We start from the raw sequence: 27,921 nt of genomic DNA on the forward strand, positions 1-27,921 counted from the left end.
TATTACATTATAACCACCAGAATTAAAACTAAGCCGTTTATCTTTTTAAAAGATATTTCTTGTTTGTTTTTGTTTTGTAATAGACCTTATTAAGGTGAATTTTAAGAATAATTTATTTTCCTTTGGCTATTTGTTTTAAAATGCACCAATATTTCCACGTCTATAATATGATATACTACAGGCTTTGAACATTCTGACAGTAAATATTGAGATAGAAATGATATATCAGATATGTCAGGAACATAAATGTACGTTTATCATTATCATTTTATAGCAATACCCTTATTTCATATCTCAATTTAATCTACTGACAAAGCGGCACAGGCGAGACAAGCAAGACAATCCTAGTGTACCTGCTTAGTTGCATTGATGCCTGTTCGTTTATGCGGACATGTATCTCGTTCGTTTCTTTTGAAATTGCGTGCATGCATATAATGCAGGCATTATAAGTCTTTGTCGAGGTTCGTCTAAAAACAACAACAACAACAATAAAATCACCATGTCCGTCCTTACAATTCTGGTCAAACTGGCCAAACCAAACGAAAACGGCTTTGGCCTGAATAAAGGGAAATAACTTACGAGTATGATTCCAGTCCCAGTCCAAAGAGAAACTACTTTTTTTTGTTAGATTTACTGTTAATCCGCGGAGTTGTATTTTCTTGTCTATATTATGAATTTAAAAGGCTCAATAGAAATCACTTGTGTTACGTAGACTCAGACCTAAGGTGTTAAACTACTGAGGTACCAAGGCTAACCAAATCACTATGTAGCCTACATTGTATGCATATTTTAGTATCACCAGCCAAACGCATTCAGGAGGCAGATTTCTTTCATAATTTAAGCACCTGGAAGACGCAGATTACAAACTAAACATGCCGATTCCAAAGAGGAGAGGTGTTAAGGGCATCTACAATTATTTAGTTTATGGTCAGAAACTCAATCAACGATCAATAGAGAATTTGAAGATTTTTAGACTCACAGTGTTAACGTTTGTATTTGCAATTGGGTTCAACAAATTCACACAAAGGAATTTAGGTCCTCCGAAGGTGTCGAAGTTGGAGCTGGAGGACACTGAAATATCCAAAACAGTTGAAACACAACAACGATAGCATTATGTAAGTATTTTCTCAGGTTTAATTGAGCTCTTAGAAGACAGGTCTCAAGCGACCTATTAATTTTGCGATCGTCTATTGTCCGGCATAGTGCGTCGTAACAATGACTAACAACAAAGACGACACACTAAATCTACAACAAGACCTTGATCAGGTTTGGGAAAACCACCAACTTGAGTACAATACGGCGGAACCTTGCGTATTACACGCCAATTGAGGTATAATTTTGTTACCAAAAATAGCCCAAATCACTCCAAAGTTAACTTTTAAAGAATTTCCGTCCAAGTCGCATTGATTCAGTCATGACACATGCAAAAATGCAAAGATTATTTGCACATTGGAAAGTACCAAAAATTGATTTTAGGTAGACAAAACTTTTCTTGTTTTATTACATTAAAATCAGCTAACTGTATACTTAATATTTTCCTGAATTAACACCAAAAGTGTACCATCTTTATAATTCAGAAGACATCAGGAAGGAGTGTTTCTCAACATTCAACAGCTTCAAAACATAAGTAAGCTTATAAACTTTTATTTATAAATCATTACAGTATATAGCCTAGCAGTGGCTGGTAGGGGACAATATTCAAAACCTCAATACTCATGCTTTATATAAAACAAAATAATATTGATGTTTAATATCAAACCCAAGTTAAACTTGGCTAGTAGAACAAGGGGCCCTGATGGGCTTAAACAATTACCTGAGTTTCCAAATACATTGTCATACTGATAGCTAATTATTTTTTTAAATTAATAAATGAATAAACTTTTCAGTCAGTTATCAAAGCATGCCACTGTCCCAATATCATTACCCTGGGCCTCTTGGTTATTTAGATTTTTTTTTCTTTAAGATTTTAACACATTTGAACCCAGTGACCTTGAAAGTAGGTCACCATCATAATTGGTAGCCCTTCATACCAACATGCTACAGGTCCAATATCATGCATCTGGGCCTCTTAGTTAATGAGAAGTTGTTTAAATAATGTAACATAGCTGACATCTGTGACCTTGAAAGTCGGTGTTTGAGGTATGCAGGAGTGACTTTATGAGTTGGGTTTCTCTACGATTTAGTGTACAATTTTGTGAAAAAAGGAGATTCTTGTGTATAAGCTTCGTGTTTGTAGTGTTAGCCATTGTAGTTTGTAGAGGATCATGTCTGTTACATGAGCTGGTGTTGTGGTATTTGTTGTTTATGTAGCGTGCTGCTCTTCATTAATTGTACTTTTTCTATTTGTTCAATTTGGTGCATGTGTTAGCATTGTGGGTGACCAGTCCCTAATGGAAGAGCAGTATTAAACTTTTGGTCTGACTTAGTAGTGCTTTATATAAATTATATGCATGTTCTTTAATAGGTGGTGGGTTTATTTTTAATTTGCATTTTAAGAAACCAAATTAAAGGACCTATTGGCATTGTAATTGGCTGTAATGTTGTTTATATGTGTGTCCCATTGCCATTGTAGGTTTTATTTTATTGTTAATCCTTATCCTAAATAATTGCTGGAATCTACTTGTTGTAATGTGTGAAAGTGGAGTTTAAATCTATTGTCTATGCTATTACATTTCGGTGTAATGTTGTATTCGTTGTGGTGAAATTTCAACAGCCAGTCTAGCTCTGTCTCCCACCCGTTATCCTGCCGAATCAGCAGGTTGGAGAAAACTGCCAACTTGCAAAACATATGCAAGTTAGTACGTATTATGGCAGCAGAATTAAATAAAATGAAACTGGGATTTTCTAAAAATAGTAATGATGACCTTGCAGAGTTTGATAAAATTCCCCAAGGAATGAGCTCGAGGCCACCAGAGAGTGGAGTTTTTACCCCTGTGAAGAAGGTTATAGAATCTGTTCCCTGTCTGAGACAAACTAGAGTCTATAAAATCAGTACTTCATGTCCACTGCTTTATCAGTATTCTATGACTGGGTGGGGTATGCTACAGGCCAGGTATGACATGTTGTGTGATATGTGAATTAAGCTTATGTCAGTAACCGAATCATTTGTGGACACCATCTTATTTTGTTAATACATGTACATACTGGACATATAGTTTTAACAATACAAACCAAAACTCTCATAAAGGCAACAAGAACCAACAAACATCAGCATGCATATACACTGTATATGTTTTTAAATCTTAGATAAAATGATTGACATCAGGTCATCAGCAGAATCTGATATATATTTTTCATGCATGTTTTGTCTTAAAGATCAATGAAAATTGATAAAAAAAAAACCCCTTTCAAATGCTTGATTTTGTAAAGTTACAGGAGAAAAGTGAAATTTATAGAAAAAAATAAATAACTAATTAAATAACTAAGTATTTTGCTGTGCTGTATGTGGACTTTGGACTTTAAACCCCCCTTGAGCATTGTTTATGACCTTTTAATCTCGATGACTGCCAAACTCTACAACTGATTTATCTAATCAGTAATCAGGTGTAGAACTTTGATGTTATAATACATGGTGTGAATATGTAAATATGTTGGGAAATTTATGGGATATTTTGTACACAAGCTTTGAAATTCGGAAGTGGTGAACAGTGACCTTTGACCTTTTAACTTCGACCAATGAAACCAAATGGTGTTCAGGATGGCATAGGAATAGCTACTTGTATTTATGAAAAATGTTAAATACAGTTAACAGCTGGCTCATCATACATTCTTAAGAGTGAATATTTTTATATAATAAATGTTTTCTTTTGACAGTTTATCTAAAGATATGGTGTGGATGAAGCTAGGTTCAGAATGTGGCAGAAAAAGGATCTACTCACCAATCAAGAAGACTTCCAGCTTTGGGAAATTGAACAATTCATGGTTTCTTATTAAGGATGAATGGGATACCTGAAGTTTGGTGCTGGTATTATTTGCACACCTGTGAACTTTATAGTATGATCCTGAGTTGATATCCAATTGTTTCCAATAGGTTTGGATAAAAGTACAGATCAGTAAAAAAAAGTGTATACACCTGATTAAAACAATAGAACTCAACACAACATATTTATATTGTTAATGGTAAAGTGAACGAAGAAAACAATGCTGGTAATGCTGTACATCCATCAACAATGTATCTTGAAAAAAAAATGATAAAACAAATTTTGAATGGAACAATTAACATTTATTGCTTTAGAGTTGCAGTTTTAGATTTGAAATGAAATAAGCAGGTAAATATTTCAGTACATCATATTGTATTTATTTCAATAGCTTGATTTTAAAACTGGAAATTTTGATTAAGTGTAGTAGTGGTGATGTGAGTGTATTGAATGCAGATGAATTCATTTATATAATTGTATTTAAAAAAGAATTGTACATAATAAAATGTGATTTGATGGAGACTGTGTACAGTTTTAGTCATATTGATGATGCAACTAGCATCATCCTGTTATTAAACTTCAGACTAGTATTACTGTAAAATGTAGTTTTAAATCTTAGGTAAACACCTGAATAATAATTTACTACCACACAACATGTATGTTACCTAGAGTGGCATTTGCCCAATATTTACCTGGGAATGGATACAATTAATAGTGCTACAATGTTACTTTGATTATTTATATTGTCATGATCAAAGGTTAATGTCATAGAGGACACATGGACCCAATGTTGTGGAAATAGAAGGGTTATAATGAAGAAAGGACCATGGGCTGACAATGCAATGTATACGAAGATACACCAGTAACTTGGAGGAGTTAATATCTAATCAAGCTCGAAACATGGCATGTGCAACTACAATCTATACCGGCAATAACGAATGTGAAGTAACCAGTGATCACAAAATCCTACTGTGTACACGGAAAACTTATTAGGATTTGAAACCTTTATGCCACATAAATACATTTTGTACACAAACACTAGATAGGTATAGAGTTGAAACAAATGCCAAAAGTAATCCCAACAAATACCATACTTTTGACATATCATAAACAAATATATATTTTATACCAAACATTGGGTGTGGATCTATATATTAAAGAACTTCCAAAAACTCACCCAAGTCTTTAAAGTGAGTTTTGATGGTTATGTCCAGAACATGGGAAAAAAAAGTTGTGGAGGCCTAGAGATTCCATCACCGATGCTGACAAAAGGGGAACAGCATTTATATCAAAGTTACTCATAACTGGTGAGTTAGATTTGTCTCGGGAGATTCTTTTGAAGTTCCTTTCATTATTCCTGTTGAAATAGCTGTCACTTGAATTGTTTATTGTCATAACATATGGACAGATGGACGACACACCCGAAAACAATTTTCAAAAATAACTGAAGATGGAATGAGAATAAAAAAAATAACAAAAACTTGGGGATTAAATAATTTAGTATTATTTATTTCATACGGACTTGGACATGTACTTTCAGTTGAATCATCATTATTTCCAGGTTCATCAGCATAAAACACAACTAAACAATACATACACTGTCAATAACAGAATACCTTACATGTATAGTGTATAAACAAGTGTTTTCACAATAACAATGTGCTTGTATTGTGTTCATTCTAGCCCAATAAATGTGTCTCTTGTAAAAAGATTAAATTCACAGTGAACATTTTTGATTTTCTGTATCATATAGAGACTTCAAAAAAGTCCACTGTATCATTAAACTAAAACAAAATTTTGGAGCAATTGTTTTAAACGCAATACATAATTATTTATTCTTTGATGATGAAATTCAGGCTGAACAAGAAAGTGTCTGGAAGACATGTATCAATCAATGTTGACAAATATGCCTTATATTATATACATGTACCAATCTAATTAGAATTAGACTTCCTCTACGAAACACTGCAATACAAGGATCTTGTATTGCAGTGTATCGTAGAGAAGCGGAAATTACAAGTATGATTTTAATTAGATTGATACATGTACATATGAAATTAAGTTAGTTACAATTGGGTTGCACTGTAGTATAATAAAACTTTCACTTAGGCAACTGGGGCTCAACATCGGGGTACAGGTAATCCATTTCCTTCAATTGTGCACTTCCATCGAAGCCAACACGAGTGATTAATATCAGGCAATATGTGGTAACTTGTTTGGAAAATCAATGAAGTTTTATAAATTTATAGTAAAACTGATGACTTAGCCCCCTGAAAAATACAAAACTTGTTAGAAATTGCTAAAAAATGTACTTTGATATGCACAGCAACCTTGACATCATTTGGGAAATGGGAAACATTTTTATCCATGATCTCTGTATTCAGTAATGAAACTGCTAGTGATATTGACTATTTTCTATAAACACCAGTAGTAAGTGACATCGACCTTTCATCCAAGAAATGATAACTCATTCATGGAATTTTATGCATGACCTTAGCTTCCTATGACCTTATTGGTCTCGGAACCCTGAATCATAAACACACTCAGGTATTCCCATACATTACCTTTGTATGTAGTTTGATCAAAACGGCAAAGCAAAATGAAGATGGGATGGACATGAGTAACAGTCAATACATGTGAATCCTTCCCTCTCATCAAAAAGTTGTGGATATAAAAATATCATGAAAAGTCGGCAAAAAACGACATTACATGCATTTTCAAAATTGCAGCTAGTGCATTATGGTAAATTAAGGTATAAAACGCATATCAACAGTGATAATTTTAGTTATACATGCAGTATAATAAACACTGGTAACAACGTTAACCAACATGGTAACAAAGTTATTTCAATGTACATATTTTACTATAAAGTAGCAATTAGCAAGCATGCATCACTATTCTAAAAAGATCACAGTTTCAATACTGTATATTATATTACCATTCCAATAATAATGTGTGGCAATTGATACATACAGTATATGGTTTTAACCATCACCAATTAACATAAGAAAATGTTAGCTTAATTAATATGATATGAATAGAATATCTATCTACAATATAATCATGACACGATGTACAAAATATATATACTTAATGCACAAATGAGTCCTGCAGGGAATGTAAATATAGTTTAATACAACCAGTAAATAAGTTAATTATATTTGAACATGAAATAATTTTCATCAATTAAAATGCCCTGAATTCACAATCGCATATTAATGAAACATGAAGCTAATGAGCGCTCTATTTTATCAAAATAAAAAAAAAGACAAAACATGGATCATGCATTTTTGATTTTGATTTTTCATGTTCAAGCTACACGAACTGGTAGGATATCGTAAAATTTCTCCAGAATTTCCTCCAGACAGATAATGAAATGATAAACATGTAAATACAAAGCATGAGGAAATGAATAACTTAATACACACCAGCCAGAACACACTGAGATAAGTACATTGTATGTCAACTACTCAATAGACAAAAAATATTAGCACTATGTTAAATTATGACAAGAGTATGAAAAGGATGTGATCTTTGTAATATCATAGTTTTGATAAAACTACAGGCAAACCTTCATTCATGTTAACACCATTACAAAAAACTTGAATTGAGGCTTCATAATATTCTCTAAAAATATTTTTTTATTTTAAGACTATATATCACAGTACATGTTGATAACTATATATACCGGTAAGTTCAGTTTTGATAACAAATAACAAAGATGTTTCAGCATTGATTGATATGTTGTTGTTTTTATCACAGCTAATAAATTAGACTAAATATCATAATACACTATGCAACTAAACAATGAGTTTAATAAATGGCAGTATCTTTTTTGATAAGAATATATTATATAAAGTTTATGTACATGTACATGGTACCGTCAATTCTTAATCAACCGACTTGCAAAATTTCTTATGATGATGACAGATCAGACATCAAGGACTGGACTTACACTATTTATTTTACCAGGTACTATACATTTTTCCTGAATTTGGGATTTATTTAGTAATGTTTCACAGTGGTGCACATGTTCTAAATCTTTCCAGGGACATTTACATGTTTCCTAGATTTAAGAGTAAAGTGCTGTTTGACAGTGGTGTAAATCACAAAGTGAAACTATAAGAAAATGGACAGTGATGAATTGGAACGTATCTGTATTGAAGGATTTACACGTCACTGTACCTTACTGCTCTATTATCTAGCGTAATTACACAGGTACTAACAACCACGGTATAATAACATTTGTTACCGGTAAACTGTTTTACGACTTGACTATGTGACCCATTTATTACTCTACATAGTTACGAGATAGGTTGATTACAAGTAACCATATATCTCTACACTAAGCCGAGGAGGTCAATACTTCAATTCCAACTCAAAGCAAGAGAGGGTTGTAACATCAAGACAATGAAATATCATTTGTTACCATTTCTTCTGATCTGTATCTTACATGGATGGGCTTAATACCAGGTATGTGCTTATGGAAGAGAACCTTAACTGGTTTCCACTATAAACTCCCACAAATTTTATGACAACTTTAAAATCTCTAAACTTCCACATTACATCCAACAAAGGTATTGGCATAGTACAGTGTAGCAAGGCCCTTTCTTCAGAAGATCCACTGGTCATACTTTTGTGAATGATAAAATGGCAAAGTTGATACCTCCATCCTACCAAAGTCTTGTATGGGAGTAGTGGCGTGCCCCGATCGTTTGGTGGGTTGGACTAGCTCCCCCAGGAGTCCAGTTTGTCATGTTATTTAGGGGCTTGTAGCGGTCAGCATAGCCGGAGTTGTATGCATTGGTTGTAATGTTAGGAAGGAGTGATGGCTTTGTGTATGTCTGAATCGTTGGTAAATTACTGCAAATAGAATATAAGACAAGCATTATGTCATAGAACCACCTGTACATTCATTATAAAAAATTAGGTATATTCCAATACAACATTAAAAAGTCAATCACTTTTTACAGAACTCGAAAATCAATCACTTTATCCTTATCTTGGTTTCCTGCCTATCAGCTGCTGAAACAGATGGGGTAGGGGCGGCGGAAGAGATTAAGTTCATGAACAATAATCATAAGACTTTATAATACAAAATTATTTCTTGAAAGCCAATGTAAGTAACTAGATGTCTGACATGTCAGTGAGGGCCTGCAATGTGTCTGTGTCTATATATACATACCTGAACTTAAAACATGTCATACACTGACATAGAATTACTACTTTTATGCTGCAAATATACAAATTATTCTATGACCTTGACCTTAGCAAAAGTAGCTGTTAAAACTCCTACTGCACACCTGTATTTCACAGATTATTATTATGTAAGTGATATGGTCTGATATGACATACTTTAAAGTATATTCCGCGTTATATTTTTAATAACAGTGACCTTGATCTTGACCTTAAGGAAGTTTTTAAACACATAATGTGCATTAGCATTTCACATTGTTTGAACTTCTGTACAGGGCCTAAGATGATACTTTCTCACAGTATATTTTGGGTTGTATTTTTAGTAACCTTTTTTTTAAACCCCTATTGCACATCTGCACATCACAGTGTAACACCATGCTAAGTTTCAATGAAAAACATTTAAGTTGAAAGTCTGGATGGCCTGGCATAAAAGTCAACAAAACACATAATAATTAATACATTTTTGACAGTAGAACATGGAGCTAATACCCATGAACACTTGATTTCTATCTAAAGTAAATGTGACCTTGAAATTTTAACCTTCAAAGCTGAAAAGAAATTACAAGCAAGCACTTAAGAAAGAAGCATTGTATGAAGCATCAGTTTGATTGGCAAAAGCAATATTAAGTTATCGCACTTGACCTTTGACACAGAAAAGCAAGCACTTTCAATAAGAAAGCACTGTATGAAGTTTGAGTTCCAAAGGAAACTCATGTTACTGCAAGGAAACTGATTTTCTATTGATAGTAACAGTGACCTTGACCTTTGACATTTCAAACTTTTAATCAATTCTTAGAATACTTCAAGTATGGAAGCATTGAAAGAAGTCTGAATTAGATTGGCCAAAGAAAACTCTTAGATTTTGCATGGAAGGTGATTTGTTTATGTATATTTAGTAACAGTTACATTGACCTTTGAATTTTGATGCTGAAAAGCTTTTCTAATCATGCTCTTTCAATAAGTAAGCACTGTATGTAGACAGGCAGGCAGACAGACAGACACGGTGGTTGCAACAGGGCACCAACATTTGTAATCGAGCTCCCACATGGACCATTTTTAAAGTTGGCAAATAAGTACAAGAAAACCAAGTATGGGTTAAGGTTTTTTACATGTACAAAAAAAACATGAAAGATGACCTGTATGACAATTTGTGAAATATTGTATATATCACAAAATAATTTCAATACCTTTACACACAAGATATTTTGTTAACATGTTTACTATTTGTCAAACTCTTCTAACCTTGGTTGATTGTCTGGGGTGATGTGAACCTTCAGGTGGCCACCACGACCTTGATAGTCCTGGTGAAGGTTGAGCTGGTCTTTGTAGCTTTGTGGGGGTTCCTGTCTCTTTAGCATTGGTGGAGAGGGTCCTCTGAAAGGCTCCTGATTTCGACTGTTGGTGCGACTCCCCCCACTCGTACGACTGTTGGCTCGACTTCCTTCCCTGTGGTTGTATGAACCGCTATTAGGACGAGAGCGATGACCCCCTTCAGGAGGTGTGCTGACATGGCGACTGTATAAGTTAGCCCCTGCACCATACGCTCGTGAGTTATATGTGGTGTTTAGAGGCTGCAGGTTCAAGTGCACACTTCAAAAAAAGATTAGTGAGAAAAGGCAAAGTTAATGAAGATTGGGATAACATAGGGCAGTATGTTAGTACAGTCAAACCTATTAACTGAGATCTCGTTCAGTCCAGAAAAATGTTAAGATTATCTGGTGTTTAAAATAGCATGGGAAACAATTAAGTTTATGCATTACAGAAAGATACACAAAGCAAACAGATTGTGTAAAAAATTCAGATATTATCAGGGGGCTGAAATTTCATGGTTTTCATTAAATTTTTCATTCTAATGGTACTTAATTTTGTGGATTAATGATACAAGTACCTACAAAATGTATTCAATATATATATGAATACCTTAACTGGTATACATATGAAATTAGTCTGAATAATTGAAATATATATATGTATATATATTTGTACATGTTTTTAATGTCAACCAACAGTTTTACCTAATGATGGATCATATATTTATCTCCATGTCTGATGTAGGTAAAGTACCAATACCGGGTATTTGTATAAGTTGAGGTGGATTTCACTCATTGTTTGAGTTTGGAAGGAGATTTGAATCATCAGTATATTTGGTTAACACAAGGTTAATAGGAGTATATACATGTTACATATACAAAAACAAACCATTGGTGACCTTTACAAACTTATCATTTTTCTACAAATTGTTTTAAAGAACAATATGCAACATATAGTACAGCGGATTCCACTCCAAACAATGTGGAGAAATAGAAATATATTCTGCTGGCTTATATTAAGACATGTGAACCATCTGATATAATTTCTCAATTAATCAAAGTTAACAGGTGAGAACCATGACAAAAAACCTCTTGTTTGAAATTCACAAGAATATGGTAAAGTGGTCAATTTTTATTTCAGTTAACTATGACTGAATTTAGAATAGTAATTGAACTGTACAACTTTGTTTTTAATGAATATGATTACCAATGGTCTGGTGGAAGTTAAAAAGTGAAAAATTAAATTTGGTTAAAGTTAAACATGTTTCTAGTTATCTGCCTCATGGCTACATATATTTTGAATCCAAGGGATGTTGTAAAAAAACTTTGGTGAAACTATGAGGTCTACTGTACAATATTTACCCAGTTTAATCCAATGGAACTCGTCCAATTTATGAATATTTTTTCAAAGGAATATTCTATACAAAATTCAGATCCCTTAACTTAACCTTTCCTTTTGAACTTTGTCCCTCTTCTCTCAAAGGATGAGTGACATAATCATTTCTTTGATCATGGGATGCTCCAAACTATCTTATATTTAAACCCCCTACATTTGTACAGAGTTTGCATTTAAACAATGACTCCTTCAAGCCTCCAAACCCATTCCCTGTGATTATTGATACTCCAAATTGTGATATATTTTGTACAATAGCTGCATATCAATAGAAGATTAGTGTAGATAATATATATATATAGATAGATATAATTCAGACTAGCTACTTAAATACAGGTTTTAGTATTGATAATTTTAGACAAATACCAGGTAGTGAAAAAAATAATGTCAGAATATTATCCATTAAAAACATACTACACTTCTATCATGTTTGTAACAAACCTCTTTAACCCTTACACAACTGTTCTTAAATTTTATTTCCAAAAAAGAGGGACAGGATTTTTACATATCATCATATTTATGTATCTTTTTGAAATGACTTAACAGAATTCACATTTTGTGATTGGCCTTTAAAGTGGTCGCAAATAAACTCTAGTGTTGTATATGCTGAAGTCAATCTCATTAATTAAGGTATTGATGTTGACACAACAATTCCAAGTTTATTAAAAATATATCTTTTAATAAAGCCTCTTCCAGATCCAAATACAAATTTCATGTGAAACCCAGATCTGTTTCAAATCTTAACTATTCTGATTGCAAGATTTCAGGAACTAACTTTGTGCACATTACTAAAGAGGTTCAACAGTATAACAAAACTTTACAGTTAACAAGTAATACAGTCATAGCATCTCAAAGATATCCTCTTGTTTAGATAATATGCACTTATCTAACAAAAGAAAAAACATGTTGAAAATTAAAAGCTATAAAAATCAAAAGGAATTACTCGGATGTCAGATTAGACATATTGTCAGGATACCCTTAGATATAGCTATAGTGTCGGTTTAGACAGAATGTCAGGATATTCAGGGGTCATATTAGAATTAATGCCTAGCATGTGACACAGTTGTTAGATGATACCAAAATTTCAGGACACTCAGGTGTTGCATTAGACAGAATACTCAGGTGTCAAATACATGTCAGGATAATCAGGTGTCAAATACATGTCAGGACACTCAGGTGTCAAATACATGTCAGGATACTCGGGTGTCAAATACATGTTAGGATACTCAGGTGTCAAATACATGTCAGGACACTCAGGTGTCAAATACATGTCAGGATACTCGGGTGTCAAATACATGTCAGGATACTCAGGTGTCAAATACATGTCAGGATACTCAGGTGTCAAATACATGTCAGGATACTCAGGTGTCAAATACATGTCAGGATAATCGGGTGTCAAATACATGTCAGGATAATCGGGTGTCAGATACATAATGTCAGGATAATCGGGTGTCAGATACATAATGTCAGGATACTTGGGCATCCAGATACATAATGTCAGGATACTTGGGCATCCAGATACATAATGTCAGGATACTTGGGCGTCCAGATACATAATGTCAGGATACTTGGGCGTCCAGATACATAATGTCAGGATACTTGGGCGTCCAGATACATAATGTCAGGATAATCGGGTGTCAGATACATAATGTCAGGATAATCGGGTGTCAGATACATAATGTCAGGATACTTGGGCGTCAGATACATAATGTCAGGATACTTGGGCGTCCAGATACATAATGTCAGGATCCTTGGGCGTCAGATACATAATGTAAGGATGCTTGGGCGTCAGATACATAATGTCAGGATACTTGGGCGTCCAGATACATAATGTCAGGATAATCGGGTGTCAGATACATAATGTCAGGATAATCGGGTGTCAGATACATAATGTCAGGATAATCGGGCGTCAGATACATAATGTCAGGATACTTGGGCGTCAGATACATAATGTCAGGATACTTGGGCGTCAGATACATAATGTCAGGATACTTGGGCGTCCAGATACATAATGTCAGGATCCTTGGGCGTCCAGATACATAATGTCAGGATAATCGGGTGTCAGATACATAATGTAAGGATGCTTGGGCGTCCAGATACATAATGTCAGGATACTTGGGCGTCCAGATACATAATGTCAGGATAATCGGGTGTCAGATACATAATGTCAGGATACTTGGGCGTCCAGATACATAATGTCAGGATACTTGGGCGTCAGATACATAATGTCAGGATACTTGGGCGTCCAGATACATAATGTCAGGATCCTTGGGCGTCAGATACATAATGTAAGGATACTTGGGCGTCAGATACATAATGTCAGGATACCCTGGTGTCAGATACATAATGTCAGCGGATACTCGGGTGTCAAATACATGTCAGGATAATCAGGTGTCAAATACATGTCAGGACACTCAGGTGTCAAATACATGTCAGGATACTCGGGTGTCAAATACATGTTAGGATACTCAGGTGTCAAATACATGTCAGGACACTCAGGTGTCAAATACATGTCAGGATACTCGGGTGTCAAATACATGTCAGGATACTCAGGTGTCAAATACATGTCAGGATACTCAGGTGTCAAATACATGTCAGGATACTCAGGTGTCAAATACATGTCAGGATAATCGGGTGTCAAATACATGTCAGGATAATCGGGTGTCAGATACATAATGTCAGGATAATCGGGTGTCAGATACATAATGTCAGGATACTTGGGCATCCAGATACATAATGTCAGGATACTTGGGCATCCAGATACATAATGTCAGGATACTTGGGCGTCCAGATACATAATGTCAGGATACTTGGGCGTCCAGATACATAATGTCAGGATACTTGGGCGTCCAGATACATAATGTCAGGATAATCGGGTGTCAGATACATAATGTCAGGATAATCGGGTGTCAGATACATAATGTCAGGATACTTGGGCGTCAGATACATAATGTCAGGATACTTGGGCGTCCAGATACATAATGTCAGGATCCTTGGGCGTCAGATACATAATGTAAGGATGCTTGGGCGTCAGATACATAATGTCAGGATACTTGGGCGTCCAGATACATAATGTCAGGATAATCGGGTGTCAGATACATAATGTCAGGATAATCGGGTGTCAGATACATAATGTCAGGATAATCGGGCGTCAGATACATAATGTCAGGATACTTGGGCGTCAGATACATAATGTCAGGATACTTGGGCGTCAGATACATAATGTCAGGATACTTGGGCGTCCAGATACATAATGTCAGGATCCTTGGGCGTCCAGATACATAATGTCAGGATAATCGGGTGTCAGATACATAATGTAAGGATGCTTGGGCGTCCAGATACATAATGTCAGGATACTTGGGCGTCCAGATACATAATGTCAGGATAATCGGGTGTCAGATACATAATGTCAGGATACTTGGGCGTCCAGATACATAATGTCAGGATACTTGGGCGTCAGATACATAATGTCAGGATACTTGGGCGTCCAGATACATAATGTCAGGATCCTTGGGCGTCAGATACATAATGTAAGGATACTTGGGCGTCAGATACATAATGTCAGGATACCCTGGTGTCAGATACATAATGTCAGCGGATACTCGGGTGTCAAATACATGTCAGGATAATCAGGTGTCAAATACATGTCAGGACACTCAGGTGTCAAATACATGTCAGGATACTCGGGTGTCAAATACATGTTAGGATACTCAGGTGTCAAATACATGTCAGGACACTCAGGTGTCAAATACATGTCAGGATACTCGGGTGTCAAATACATGTCAGGATACTCAGGTGTCAAATACATGTCAGGATACTCAGGTGTCAAATACATGTCAGGATACTCAGGTGTCAAATACATGTCAGGATAATCGGGTGTCAAATACATGTCAGGATAATCGGGTGTCAGATACATAATGTCAGGATAATCGGGTGTCAGATACATAATGTCAGGATACTTGGGCATCCAGATACATAATGTCAGGATACTTGGGCATCCAGATACATAATGTCAGGATACTTGGGCGTCCAGATACATAATGTCAGGATACTTGGGCGTCCAGATACATAATGTCAGGATACTTGGGCGTCCAGATACATAATGTCAGGATAATCGGGTGTCAGATACATAATGTCAGGATAATCGGGTGTCAGATACATAATGTCAGGATACTTGGGCGTCAGATACATAATGTCAGGATACTTGGGCGTCCAGATACATAATGTCAGGATCCTTGGGCGTCAGATACATAATGTAAGGATGCTTGGGCGTCAGATACATAATGTCAGGATACTTGGGCGTCCAGATACATAATGTCAGGATAATCGGGTGTCAGATACATAATGTCAGGATAATCGGGTGTCAGATACATAATGTCAGGATAATCGGGCGTCAGATACATAATGTCAGGATACTTGGGCGTCAGATACATAATGTCAGGATACTTGGGCGTCAGATACATAATGTCAGGATACTTGGGCGTCCAGATACATAATGTCAGGATCCTTGGGCGTCCAGATACATAATGTCAGGATAATCGGGTGTCAGATACATAATGTAAGGATGCTTGGGCGTCCAGATACATAATGTCAGGATACTTGGGCGTCCAGATACATAATGTCAGGATAATCGGGTGTCAGATACATAATGTCAGGATACTTGGGCGTCCAGATACATAATGTCAGGATACTTGGGCGTCAGATACATAATGTCAGGATACTTGGGCGTCCAGATACATAATGTCAGGATCCTTGGGCGTCAGATACATAATGTAAGGATGCTTGGGCGTCAGATACATAATGTCAGGATACTTGGGCGTCAGATACATAATGTCAGGATACTTGGGCGTCAGATACATAATGTCAGGATACCCTGGTGTCAGATACATAATGTCAGCGGATACTCGGGTGTCAAATACATAATGTCAGCGGATACTCAGGTGTCAAATACATAATGTCAGGATACTCAGGTGTCAGATCAGACAGGATGCTCGAGTATCACGATACTCAGGAATCATATTAAATAAGTGATAGAATACCCAGGTGTCAAATACATGTCAGGATAATCGGGTGTCAGATCAGACAGGATGCTCGAGTGTCATGATACTCAGGAATTATATTAAATAAGTGATAGGATACTCAGGTGTCAGATGATACAAATTTCAGGACAATTGGGATGTCATATAGGACAGGATCCTCAGATGTCAGATAAGAATGGATGTCAGGACACTCAGCTAAATGTCAGATAGGAATGGATGTCTAGATACACATACTAGAATAAATTCCAGAATACTTTCAGGACACACAGATGTCAGATCAGACACGATGTCACATTCAGGTCCCAGGTTAGACAGGATACTCGGGCTCCAGATATCAGATAAGAATATCAAGACACTCAGTTGTCAGATATTACAGAGTGTCAGGGCATTCAGACATCATATGAGACAGGATACTGACTTAACTCTCAGATTACTCAGGATACTTACCGGTAGGTGTCGGATAATACAGAATGTCAGAATGATAATACAGAAGGTTTCGGAATATACATATCAAGATACTTGTATGTCAGAGAAGAACGAATGTCAGGATACTCAGTTGTCCAATGAAACAGAAACCTCAGGTGGTAGATAATACATAATGTCAGAAAGTGCAGGTCAAATAAGAATAGATGTCCGCTAGGGCACTTTGATGTCCGGTTAGACAGGATACTCAGTTGTCAGATAAAAACATGTAATACTGTTATGTCATTCTCGTGTCTGATTAGACAGAATGTCAACATACTCAAATGTCAAATTACACAGACTTCATTGTGTCTTAACAATAAAATACATACATTTAAAACAGGTTTTACTTGTGATATTGTAAACGTGTTGCTTGGACAAGTTACAACAGGGTCAAATTATTCCCATAACATAATACCTTTGGTCTGAAGTATTCCTGAGTGGATCAATTTCAAGGTCTTTGACTCCAACCGGTACTTGCAGCTCAAGTTCTCTTAAATTTGGCTGTTTGGATAAAATTCAGACTTCATGAATTATTTGTAAACTTTCAAATTTTCATGACAGCTATAGAAGCTATTTTAGTTATTTTGTTTCTAATTTTTTAGCCTTATTCCAGCTCAATTTATTCTGCTCTTCTCAGGACTAGTTAACTACATGTAATTTACATCAGCAATGTTAAGTATTGGTAAAAATTTAAAACTTAATACATGTGGTCATTCTGTGGTGAACACATTCAAAAAGCATTCTGTACAATTTGATAGCAGATGACAGTTATATATTTTTGAAATTTGTATCATTATAACAATAAAGTTGTATTCATATACCTTGTTCAGTAAGTGGCATGCATGTAAATTGTAATTAGTATGAATATTATATCAACATAAACAAATCACAATGTTCCAGTGATCTCTAACTAAAGCAAAGAGGAGGTTTGAGTTTGGCAACATTGCTGTATTACTAGAGATCCTGGATTTACTTTAATTTCTCTCCATCTCTGGATCAGATATTGCTGCATGCTTGACATGGAGTATCAGAACTTGATGTGACTATTAAGGCCCATGGACCTCTTGTTTATATGCAGCATGGATTATCTTTAATCAATGATTGTCATTGACTGTATTACATTAACGTACTGAGTGATATTCAACAGCTGTACACTAACTTCAACACTACTACTATATTTTCAAACACAAAAATATTGTTATATTTACCAAATACCATTGTCATCATTCTAATTAATAGGACATGCTACCACACATGTTATCTCGTTATAGTTACATTGAAACATACAACATTGGTCCTTGTTATTTACCCATGATGTATCACACATTCGCTAACATCATGATATGGTTAGGATACAACACACATTATAATTTCTCCTGTTATTTTCTGTAACCACTAACAATACCTTTAACATACAGTTTATAATACCCACTTCTTAATGAATACAGTTAGACCAAACACACACTAGCCATCAACTACCAATGTCCATCATAACATTCCTTGACCAGATGTGGTCACTTACATGGTCCATGGTGTAAAAATGACCAGTGCCTCGACGGTTTAGACTTGCTGTTGTCTGTCCTAATTCGTAGTTGTCCAAATGGTCATTATTATCAAGTGGATAATCCTGGTTTTGACAGTTTTCAAATCAATATTGAATATTCATATAGACCCATCATCAACAACAAATAAACATGTCCATAATTCTGTAAATACTGTAAATGTACTAGTTTTAGTGGAAATCTTATTCTTGTGCTTTTGCACTGGAAGCATTGGGCTAAATTATGAAGGCTCTTATTGCATCTTCATTACGATGTTGCTTTAGAAAATAATGAAGGTGTGCCATTGAATTCATCACTGATATTATTATTATACATATTATCATACTGGTATAGTCTGACAAGAATGACCTTCACCTTTTGAGGAATATTCAAAATAGGCAATAGGTGATGTTAACCTGTTAATTGATGTCTCGGTGCATCAAGTACATAACACACATGTACAACACATTGTTGAGTAACTTGGCTTAAAAATGGTTTGGGACAACCAATAAACAAATAATGGAAGGCCTTAAAAGATACAAAATAATCATGCATATTAAGTCTGGTCTCTGTGTCAAATACTCAATAAGCTTATGCATATATAGGTAAAAGTAAAAAAGATGCGGTCGTTAATTAGTACATGTTTATCTCAAATAACATTGGATAGTAATTTAAAGCTTATCAAATGTATTTACTTGGATTATCAAAATTAATAAAACAGAATGTCCTTGGTCATTGGCGTATATTGTTGAATCCTGTCTGATATATTCATAGTTTAGTTGAATACTCAAGCTGCCAGAAGTTTGATATTAATTGAATGTAGAACTGACAAAATGCAAAAAACACCAAAAAAACTTTTAAATGGAAATGTACCCTATGGGATTCAAACGTTGTAATATGTCACCAGTACTTTGGTAACGTACCACTGAGCTCACACGACTGATTTATCGATGTGGATGGTCTTATATGTTATTTTGAACTGTTGCATATATAAACGTATGCAATGAACGTATCCCCCTATATGATTGTTGACTTGTCGGCAATCAATATGCTAATCAAAGTTCAACCCAACGTCATTCTGGTCGTACTATATGGCACTCTTAACTATATATAGCCTTAAAAGAGTGGTGGTGGAGAAGTGTAACTAAATTCTATCCAATGTCAGTTGTCTTGTTTTTAAAATCATTAATTTAACAAAGAACAAGACATCACTAACAGGAAAACTCTGAACCTCACAACTTGACAAAAGGATAGATATGTACATGTGTTCCACAATACAAAATACTGAGCATAATTGTTGCCTTCCTGTAGTTTGTCTCATCTACTTTATGACCTGGTAGGTAATGTTGGCTAGATTGTATACCTGGTAAGGCTGGTATACATGTATATGTTGAAATTGAAAACCTTCTTGAAAACACAATATATTTTGTATTACATCGGATAACCTATAGTATTACCCATCTCAGCTCTCTACAGCAAGCCCTCTCACTTAGCCAGACCCTATGTTTTCTCTCTCACCATTCTGGTGATTCTAAATAAAACAAGTTCATAATCTTTTTAAATATTTGTTGATTTCCTTCAGGCAACCTGTACAACTTAGCACCAATAACATGCTGGAAAGGCAGTGGGAAGATTGTGATTTCTTATTTTTTTTTTATCTATCTAAATGTACTGACCTCATCTTGTTGATTAGGTGGAGCACTTCTGCTGGACAGTTGTCCAGAGTTTGGCCGACTGTAGTGACGCTTAAAGCGTCCGTAATGACTAGAACTTCGACCTTGTTGTACAATTATTTCTCCATCACCAACTAAAAAAAACAAAAGGTCCAATTTATCAAAACAATTCAACAAAGTTACAATAATAGTTTTCATTAAATGATGAAATTATCATTAATTCATACAGGATTAAAATTAACGCAATAAAAAATTTACTTACAAGTTACCAGTCAAGATTTTTGGACAATGTTGACAAAACTAGGAGCGAAAAAACAACCCAGTCATAGATCAATATTAAATCTAAATCGTTTTTGATTAATCTTATTTTTATGACAAAAGATATGTGGTCAGATTTTTTTCTAAATTGTATACTGATATTTACTTACAGTTAGAATCTGGATGTATGGGAGGCCTGCCCCCAAATCTCCGCCTGGCGTTACCAGCACCTGTGTTCGGGCGGTTAAAGAAACCCTCAAACACCACAAAGTTGTTCACCTGGGGAATCTCTGCTTTCAGGTTGTAGTGCTTGTTTAGAAACTGACTGAACTTGAATGACGGCTTGTCAATTGCCAAATGTTGTGGTTTGACATTCATATCCTGTATACAGAGGTAAATGTTTTAGATAGAATGGTATATGTCATGGTGATACTTATATTTTTGTAATGAATTTTATCATGTTTATTATCATACTGGTGTAACAACTGGGAATGCTTGATATGCACAATACATTATAATAAAAATACAATTGCAAGTAATATCAATATAAACAATGATGTGGTTCAACTATGTTATGAAACAAACTGGCAATTTTGTCTGTGTGATGTTCCAAATACTCAGTAAAACTTACTCTGAGCATATAATCAAACAGCTTGCGCCCACAGCCCATCCTCTGCCTAGACTCATGGACATAGAAATCAAGCACACATATAGGCTCCAACTCATGGACACCTCCATTTCTGTCATACACAAAAAGCTTTTTATGTCCAATCTTTAGAATGCCCACCGCTGCTCCAGCACCACTACAACAGTTAAGGAGGATATATACATGGTCATTTCACATCAAAAAGGCTTCATAAAGCAAGCTTGCTAGTTATCAACTTAATCAAAACTATAAAGCTTTTTTGGTAGTAAAATTGTGAAAATATATATCTTCTGTAGATATAAGGCTATTTTGTTTGATTTTTACAGATTGACATGTATCAGATATGTTGTAACTATACCATTGTGCCAGCTAGGTTTACCATTGTCTAAAAATTATAAATAAAAAGAAGGCACCTACACTGAGGTTACAGAACAGATGATACAGTATGTCCAGTTCATTTAATATTAATCTACTCAGATTTACTGAATCACTGACTTGTTATTATTGTTTGAATCCTTCATTAAGTACAGGGTGTGGTCCGACAACTGGAGTTTTCGCCCTCCTGTAATTGTTCCATGGAGTCCCTGGGCCTAATAAACAAATATAAATAGAAATGTAAGGATGTGAATATAGAACCAGTTCAAATAAACAGTAGTCATATATCAAATTGAATATCACTTTTATTGTAATCAGTATACAATATATATAATTGTATATGTAAACATAAATGACACAACAAGGCAATTCCAGTTGAATATCGCTAACGTTTTCAAGCCGTGTATCGGCTGTATTTCTTTTTTCAAGGTATGCTTATACAGTGTACCATTTGATTATCAATAAAACATGTGGATGTATTGTAAAGTAGATTATCTATACAGTACACTATTACAGTTATATTTACCCGTGAAGAAGCCTCTCCCATCTTATCAATGACAGTGATGAGTTGGGACCGTAGCTCATTACAGGTAAAGCTTGTGAGAAAAAATAGATGAACAAATTATTACATAAATCACCTCATTTATTTGCTTATTTTATATAACAGGAAGTACAAATGCAACAACCAGACTGGGACCTAATTTGAAACTCTAGATAGCCAATCCACATGTAACCATTTGAGCCTTGTTGGCTATTTTTAGTTAGTTGCAAAATGCAACAGGGAGCATGGTTAATTGAACTTTATTTCAATGCTTCCAATGGGGATCAAACCAGGGACCTCTGGTTTTCTAGTTTTACCCTGAACCCAACAAGCTGAAGTATATGAGGCTAGTACAGTATTGTAATATTGCTATTTACCTAATTATTACCTGGATTAAACACTCGTTTCCAGGAAAAACCTGTCCTTGAGTTCCCAGAGGTTATAGTGATCCTTTCACAAGTATAACTCTTGGTATGATTCCTGCATGAGTCCCTAAATTGGTGCTAATGTACACTACTGGGTCAAAAGTTTTTCTGCAGAATCTAATTTCTGCTATACAATCTAACCATTTATACGTTGTTTTTTTTCAAAGAATTTTCCTGAATTTTCCTGCATTTGTTGATAGGTCAATTTTAACAAAAGTTTAATTTATTGTATGCTGAAAGATATTGGTTTCAAGTACATCTTCATAATAATTCCATTATTTCTATTTGCATTGACATGAGAATTGAAAAGTTATTTACTACACAATTTTTTGCAACATCATTTTGATTATATTTTGGTAAGTGAATCAGTGATGACATTGCCACACACGGGTTATTGTGCATCAGTATTTACATAAGGGAATTTCTATATTTCCTTATCAACACACCAAACATCAATAAGATATATCTATGAATTAAGGCAAGGTGAGATATTGAAAAACAAAGGAAAATTAATCAGGTTGGGTACAACCCCATGGTTAATAGTCCTGCATTTGAGTGACAGTTAATTATTTACTTCTTCGAAAAAAGTTGGGCACACCTAGTCCGAATTTTCTGACGATCTTACTACGTAAATCAGCTTGAAAGGCGATATTAATATCAGAACCCTTCGGATTAGGCACAACCCCAAATATATAGGTAGGCCTAATAGTCCTGAACAGTTACTGTAGTATACTAGCTTTATTGCATACTTCTTTGAGCTATATAAACAAGTTACTGAAATGCATGATAATTTGAAATAGAAACACGTTATTGTAAAGTGATCGTATATTTATTTTAACTTTTCTTGTAGGTTAAATACCATAAAAGGAATATTTAGTAAAAGTAGTCTTAATCATAAATAGATAATCATATTGTAATCAACATTCTGACATCATCAAGCATGACAACCAAATAAAATATTTCAAAATAAACCGGGTCTTACCCGTCGGCATTTTTCCTGAATGGAGTCACACTTCTATCTAGCTTGGAAATTTCACTTCCAACTAAATTGTTGATATTAAATGGAAACTCCATTAGAATTCGTGTTCTCCTGTGCACAGATTAAGTGGTAACGTCATATTTAGGTTGAAAACCGTATCAATGTGCTTGAAGGTGTCACCATTTTCAGCTCCAAGCAAACATTGCAGGGCCGGGCAGAATATATTTCAAAGATACATAATACTATCTGTTTCTGTTTTCGTATTTATATAGCAGTATGATTCTTGAAATATTTAATTTTAGCTATAAAGGTCGTAAATTATTATTGAATGGTAGACTATGTTATTTTAATTTCCTCACCGGAGCTGATCTTATTTTAGTCGTCATAAAGGCGTCGATAGCGCCAACAAGTACCAAGCAATATCTCCCGATATTTCTTACTTTTGCATTCATTTCAGAACCGCCCCTTTCAAATGTCAAAAACATAATTCGACGATTATCACTTAAATACGTTATCCATGATATATGACTATTCGTTCGGTTTTTACCCATTTAATTCAGTCATCTGTACTGTATTTCAATGAAAGATAATGTAATTAAATCTCTATTTTTTATTAGAAATATCTGTATCTATAATAGAGATATCCCTGTTCTAAATTGAAGAATATCTATTCCAAACACAGATATCTTTTTTTTTAATAAGAGATATATGTATCTGAAAGATATAGATATCTCTATCGAAAATATATGGCGCGGGAAGGATGTCCTAATTAAATAGTTTTGCATAGGCAAAATTATTTTTGCCTAGGCAAAATTCGATTTCTGCCTAGGCAGAAATAATTTTGCCTAGGCATAAATCGAATATTGCCTAGGCTGAAATATTTTTGCCTAAGCAATATTCGATTTTTGCCTAGGCAAAAATATTTAATTATGACATCCTTCTCGCGCCATAAAAATACAGATATATCTATTGAAAATACAGACATCTCTATTCAAAATACAGATATCTCTACACATACACTTCGAATTACGATCTTGAATAGCATTGAAGAATGTGGCAAAGTAAGATCATAGCAGCTTGACACCTCTACAAGGACTGACGATATATAATAATTGTATAATTACAAAATCTTCATACCAGCAAAGTACATTTTCTTCTGTCAGAAGTAAAAGTGGCACTTTTCTCATGAAAAGGAAATACTACAAACAAAAGAATATCACTGTTATCGAAAATTCGCAGTCTAGCCAATATTTGAGATATTGTTGTATGTGTTTGTGAATGTTTTCTTGTTTTAATGTTAGTACCAAATATTGATATCATGGTTGTGCTGAATCTTGAAATAAAATAAAGGTAATTGTGATTATAATAATAATAATATATAATAAGTTATTTCATTTTACATTTGTTCAAACATACATAGGTAAAATATATTTGAATTAATATGTCCAGCCTATAAGACTTACGAGACTTTATTACAAAGAAATATACATAGAGTATTATAGACATAGAAATACGTATTAGATAACGTTATATACATATTCATTAATATTAATATAAACTATCAAAGTAATATTGTATCAAAAATATATATGTATCAATATCATCAGTTTATAAAAAAAAATACATGTAAAAATATGTACTTCATATCACAAGTTATTTTTAGCAAAACATAATTTGGTCATAAGATATCACAATTTGATCAATATAATTTTATGTTAAATAAATCTCATAAGAAAAATATTATTATAAAATCAAGCAAAAAAGAAACAGTTAAATTATCTCAGAAGATGTATGATAATACATAAAAAAATCATATAATAATTTAAGAATGAACACCATTTTTTTAACTCAAACACTTGGTAACTGCAGCTTTAGCTAAAACACTGTCTATACAAGTGTTATCCACACACACACACACACACACACACACATATATATGCTAATTTAACAAAAGGTAAAAATCGTTGTCCAATGACTAAGATAATTCATTATAATATAGCACTTATAAATATAATAAGCAAAATGTTCATATCACAGCTCATTCAAATGAAAAGCTGCGTCAGGATAAGCGGAAACGTCAAGTTCGCTATTCCCGAATCTGTCCTCAGGATGCGCAATCAAGTGTCAATGCGCTGGTCTTTTTCTCCTTGGTCTTGCTAGGAATTTTCTCTATCGAAGTCTTGACATCTGCATCGATCTCACTCTTCCTCAACGTTACTCATTATATAGTGTTGGTACTGGTTAGCTTCATCTCTTCATCTTTTCTTCAGGTTTACGACAGCAGCAAAGCCAATACAGTGTCGGGCTGATGGGTGTGATTCTCAAATAAAGCTTTTCGGGACCACATTTCCACCCAAATAATTACTGAAGTTTTAAGGAGCATGATGTAGTATTTTGTATGACAGTATTTCGTTCGAAAAAAATCTAGCTTCTGAAATTCAAGTATTTTATGTTAAGGGGACATGGGAAAGAAAGGAATAGGACGAGGTGTCTTTGGAGCAAAATCCTGCAGGGCCTGGAATTTGGTGTCGAACTTTGTTTTATACATTCACGTGAAGGAAGCGGGGTATGGTATGAAAGGCCGTTCATGTCAAAAACGAGATACATTCAACGCGTTAAGCTTTAACGCGTTAAACACATTTAACGCGTTAAAATAGGCTTTAACGCGTTAAGACTTAACGCGTAAAGCTTTAACGCGTTAAAGCTTAACGCGTTAAATGTAAACATTTAAAGCGTTAAATGTAGTTCTCATTTAACGCGTTAAAGACAGTTTTATCACGTTCTTAATCATTTTTACGCGTTAAACTTTATCAGATTAACCAATCAGTTACACGCTTGCATCAGCATTCGGATGAAAGTTATCCAGGGAAACAGTTTAATGACAGAATATTACAGTACGCGTTGACAGAATATCAACACGTCAAAAAGAACGTTGATATCTCTGAAAACCGATTTAAACAGAGACCGTATCAAAATAATCAATTTGTGCAATGAATCAACAATTTCTTTTTCCTCTTTCACTGTGCTTCATTCTTTTGGTCATTTGTGTATTCATGAAGGTCTGTAAGATACGTTGTTGTACATTACTGTTACTGGTACATTCTGATGACGTCACATTGTTTACTGACGTTCCGAGTTGTGTATGCACTCACCGACACGAAGGTGGTATTTTGTTCTGGGATATGGTAGTTTTGTCATCTTTGAACATTGATGAGATAATACAGAACATCTCACAATATACCATGTTATAAATGCAGTTGACAGAAAACGAGATGTAGAGACTGTATTTATCGCTCCAACATCCATCAGCCTACTACAAGTAGGCCATTTGTCGATAGTTCGTCTATCTGGTCGGCTGCCATGGCAACATTGATGACAGTAAATATTCCTACAACTGGCAAATATAAACACACGATTAGAATTTAAATATAAAAGTAAACAGTAGTAAATTATTTAAAAGGTAACAACAATAATTACGATAGCAATAGCTGACGCTAGAGTCAATTCTCTCCAGAAAACTGGCTCTGGCAGCCATACTGTTAGTCCTTTAAATACATAGTAGATACAGGGAATTCGATTGGTCTGTTATTTTAGTCATTTTAACGCGTTAAAACAAAAGCTACGACTTTTAACGCGTTAAACAAATGAAGCTGTTTATCACGTTAAATGCTAGCTAAGTAACAAATTTAACGCGTTAAAATTCCATGAAAACATTTAACGCGTTAAGCTTTAACGCGATAAAACTTTACGCGTTAAAGCTTAACGCGTTAAAACTAGTTTTAACGCGTTAAATGTTATGTTTAACGCGTTAAATGTGTTTTACGCGTTAAAGCTTAACGCGTTAAATGTATCTCGTTTTTGACATGAACGGCCTTTCAAAGTATGGTCACCATCGTGAGGTGTGGGAGAGAGGGTCACAGCAACGTAAGGGGAACTCCATCATACCAAACGACGGATACATTGATGCTTCTATCTATGTTAATTTTTTATGTTTTTATTTGGTGCAGGACACGGTCGGGACTATCTACATATGTATGTGATATTTTCTTTACTCCCGAAATTGCACGCCGACCTAGATCTATATAAGTTTTCAACAATTCATATTGAAACTTATGAAACAATATGTACAGCAAAGAGTAGAAATCTTGTTGCGGAATATCGAT

The 27,921-nt window shown here is 34.7% G+C and overlaps 1 protein-coding gene and 1 long non-coding RNA gene across 3 annotated transcripts; one reads left to right on the top strand and one right to left on the bottom strand.

Annotated features, from left to right (window-relative positions):
• The first annotated feature begins 809 nt into the window (after nt 1-809).
• LOC117321626 lies at nt 810-4,437 on the top strand. Its single transcript, XR_004531387.1, has 2 exons — nt 810-1,115; nt 3,814-4,437. It is a non-coding gene; the product is annotated as an uncharacterized LOC117321626 (long non-coding RNA).
• Nucleotides 4,438-5,405: 968 nt separating this feature from the next.
• LOC117321625 (alpha-tubulin N-acetyltransferase-like) lies at nt 5,406-23,948 on the bottom strand. 2 transcript variants are annotated; one of them, XM_033876119.1, is made up of 9 exons: nt 23,762-23,948; nt 22,340-22,409; nt 21,934-22,028; nt 21,424-21,595; nt 20,963-21,173; nt 20,538-20,668; nt 17,736-17,821; nt 10,356-10,559; nt 5,406-8,780 (listed from the first exon to the last, which is right to left on the bottom strand). In XM_033876119.1, exons 1-9 carry the CDS (start codon nt 23,851-23,853, stop codon nt 8,591-8,593), a joined length of 1,251 nt encoding a protein of 416 aa, XP_033732010.1. In that variant the 5' UTR covers nt 23,854-23,948; the 3' UTR covers nt 5,406-8,590. The 2 variants fall into 2 exon arrangements, with proteins under 2 accessions (XP_033732010.1, XP_033732009.1); XM_033876118.1 differs by having other exon boundaries at nt 10,356-10,703.
• Between the last annotated feature and the right edge of the window lie 3,973 nt (nt 23,949-27,921).

The sequence above is a fragment of the Pecten maximus genome, chromosome 2 (genome assembly GCF_902652985.1).
Source record: "Pecten maximus chromosome 2, xPecMax1.1, whole genome shotgun sequence".
In the NCBI taxonomy this organism is placed as follows: Eukaryota; Metazoa; Mollusca; class Bivalvia; order Pectinida; family Pectinidae; genus Pecten; species Pecten maximus.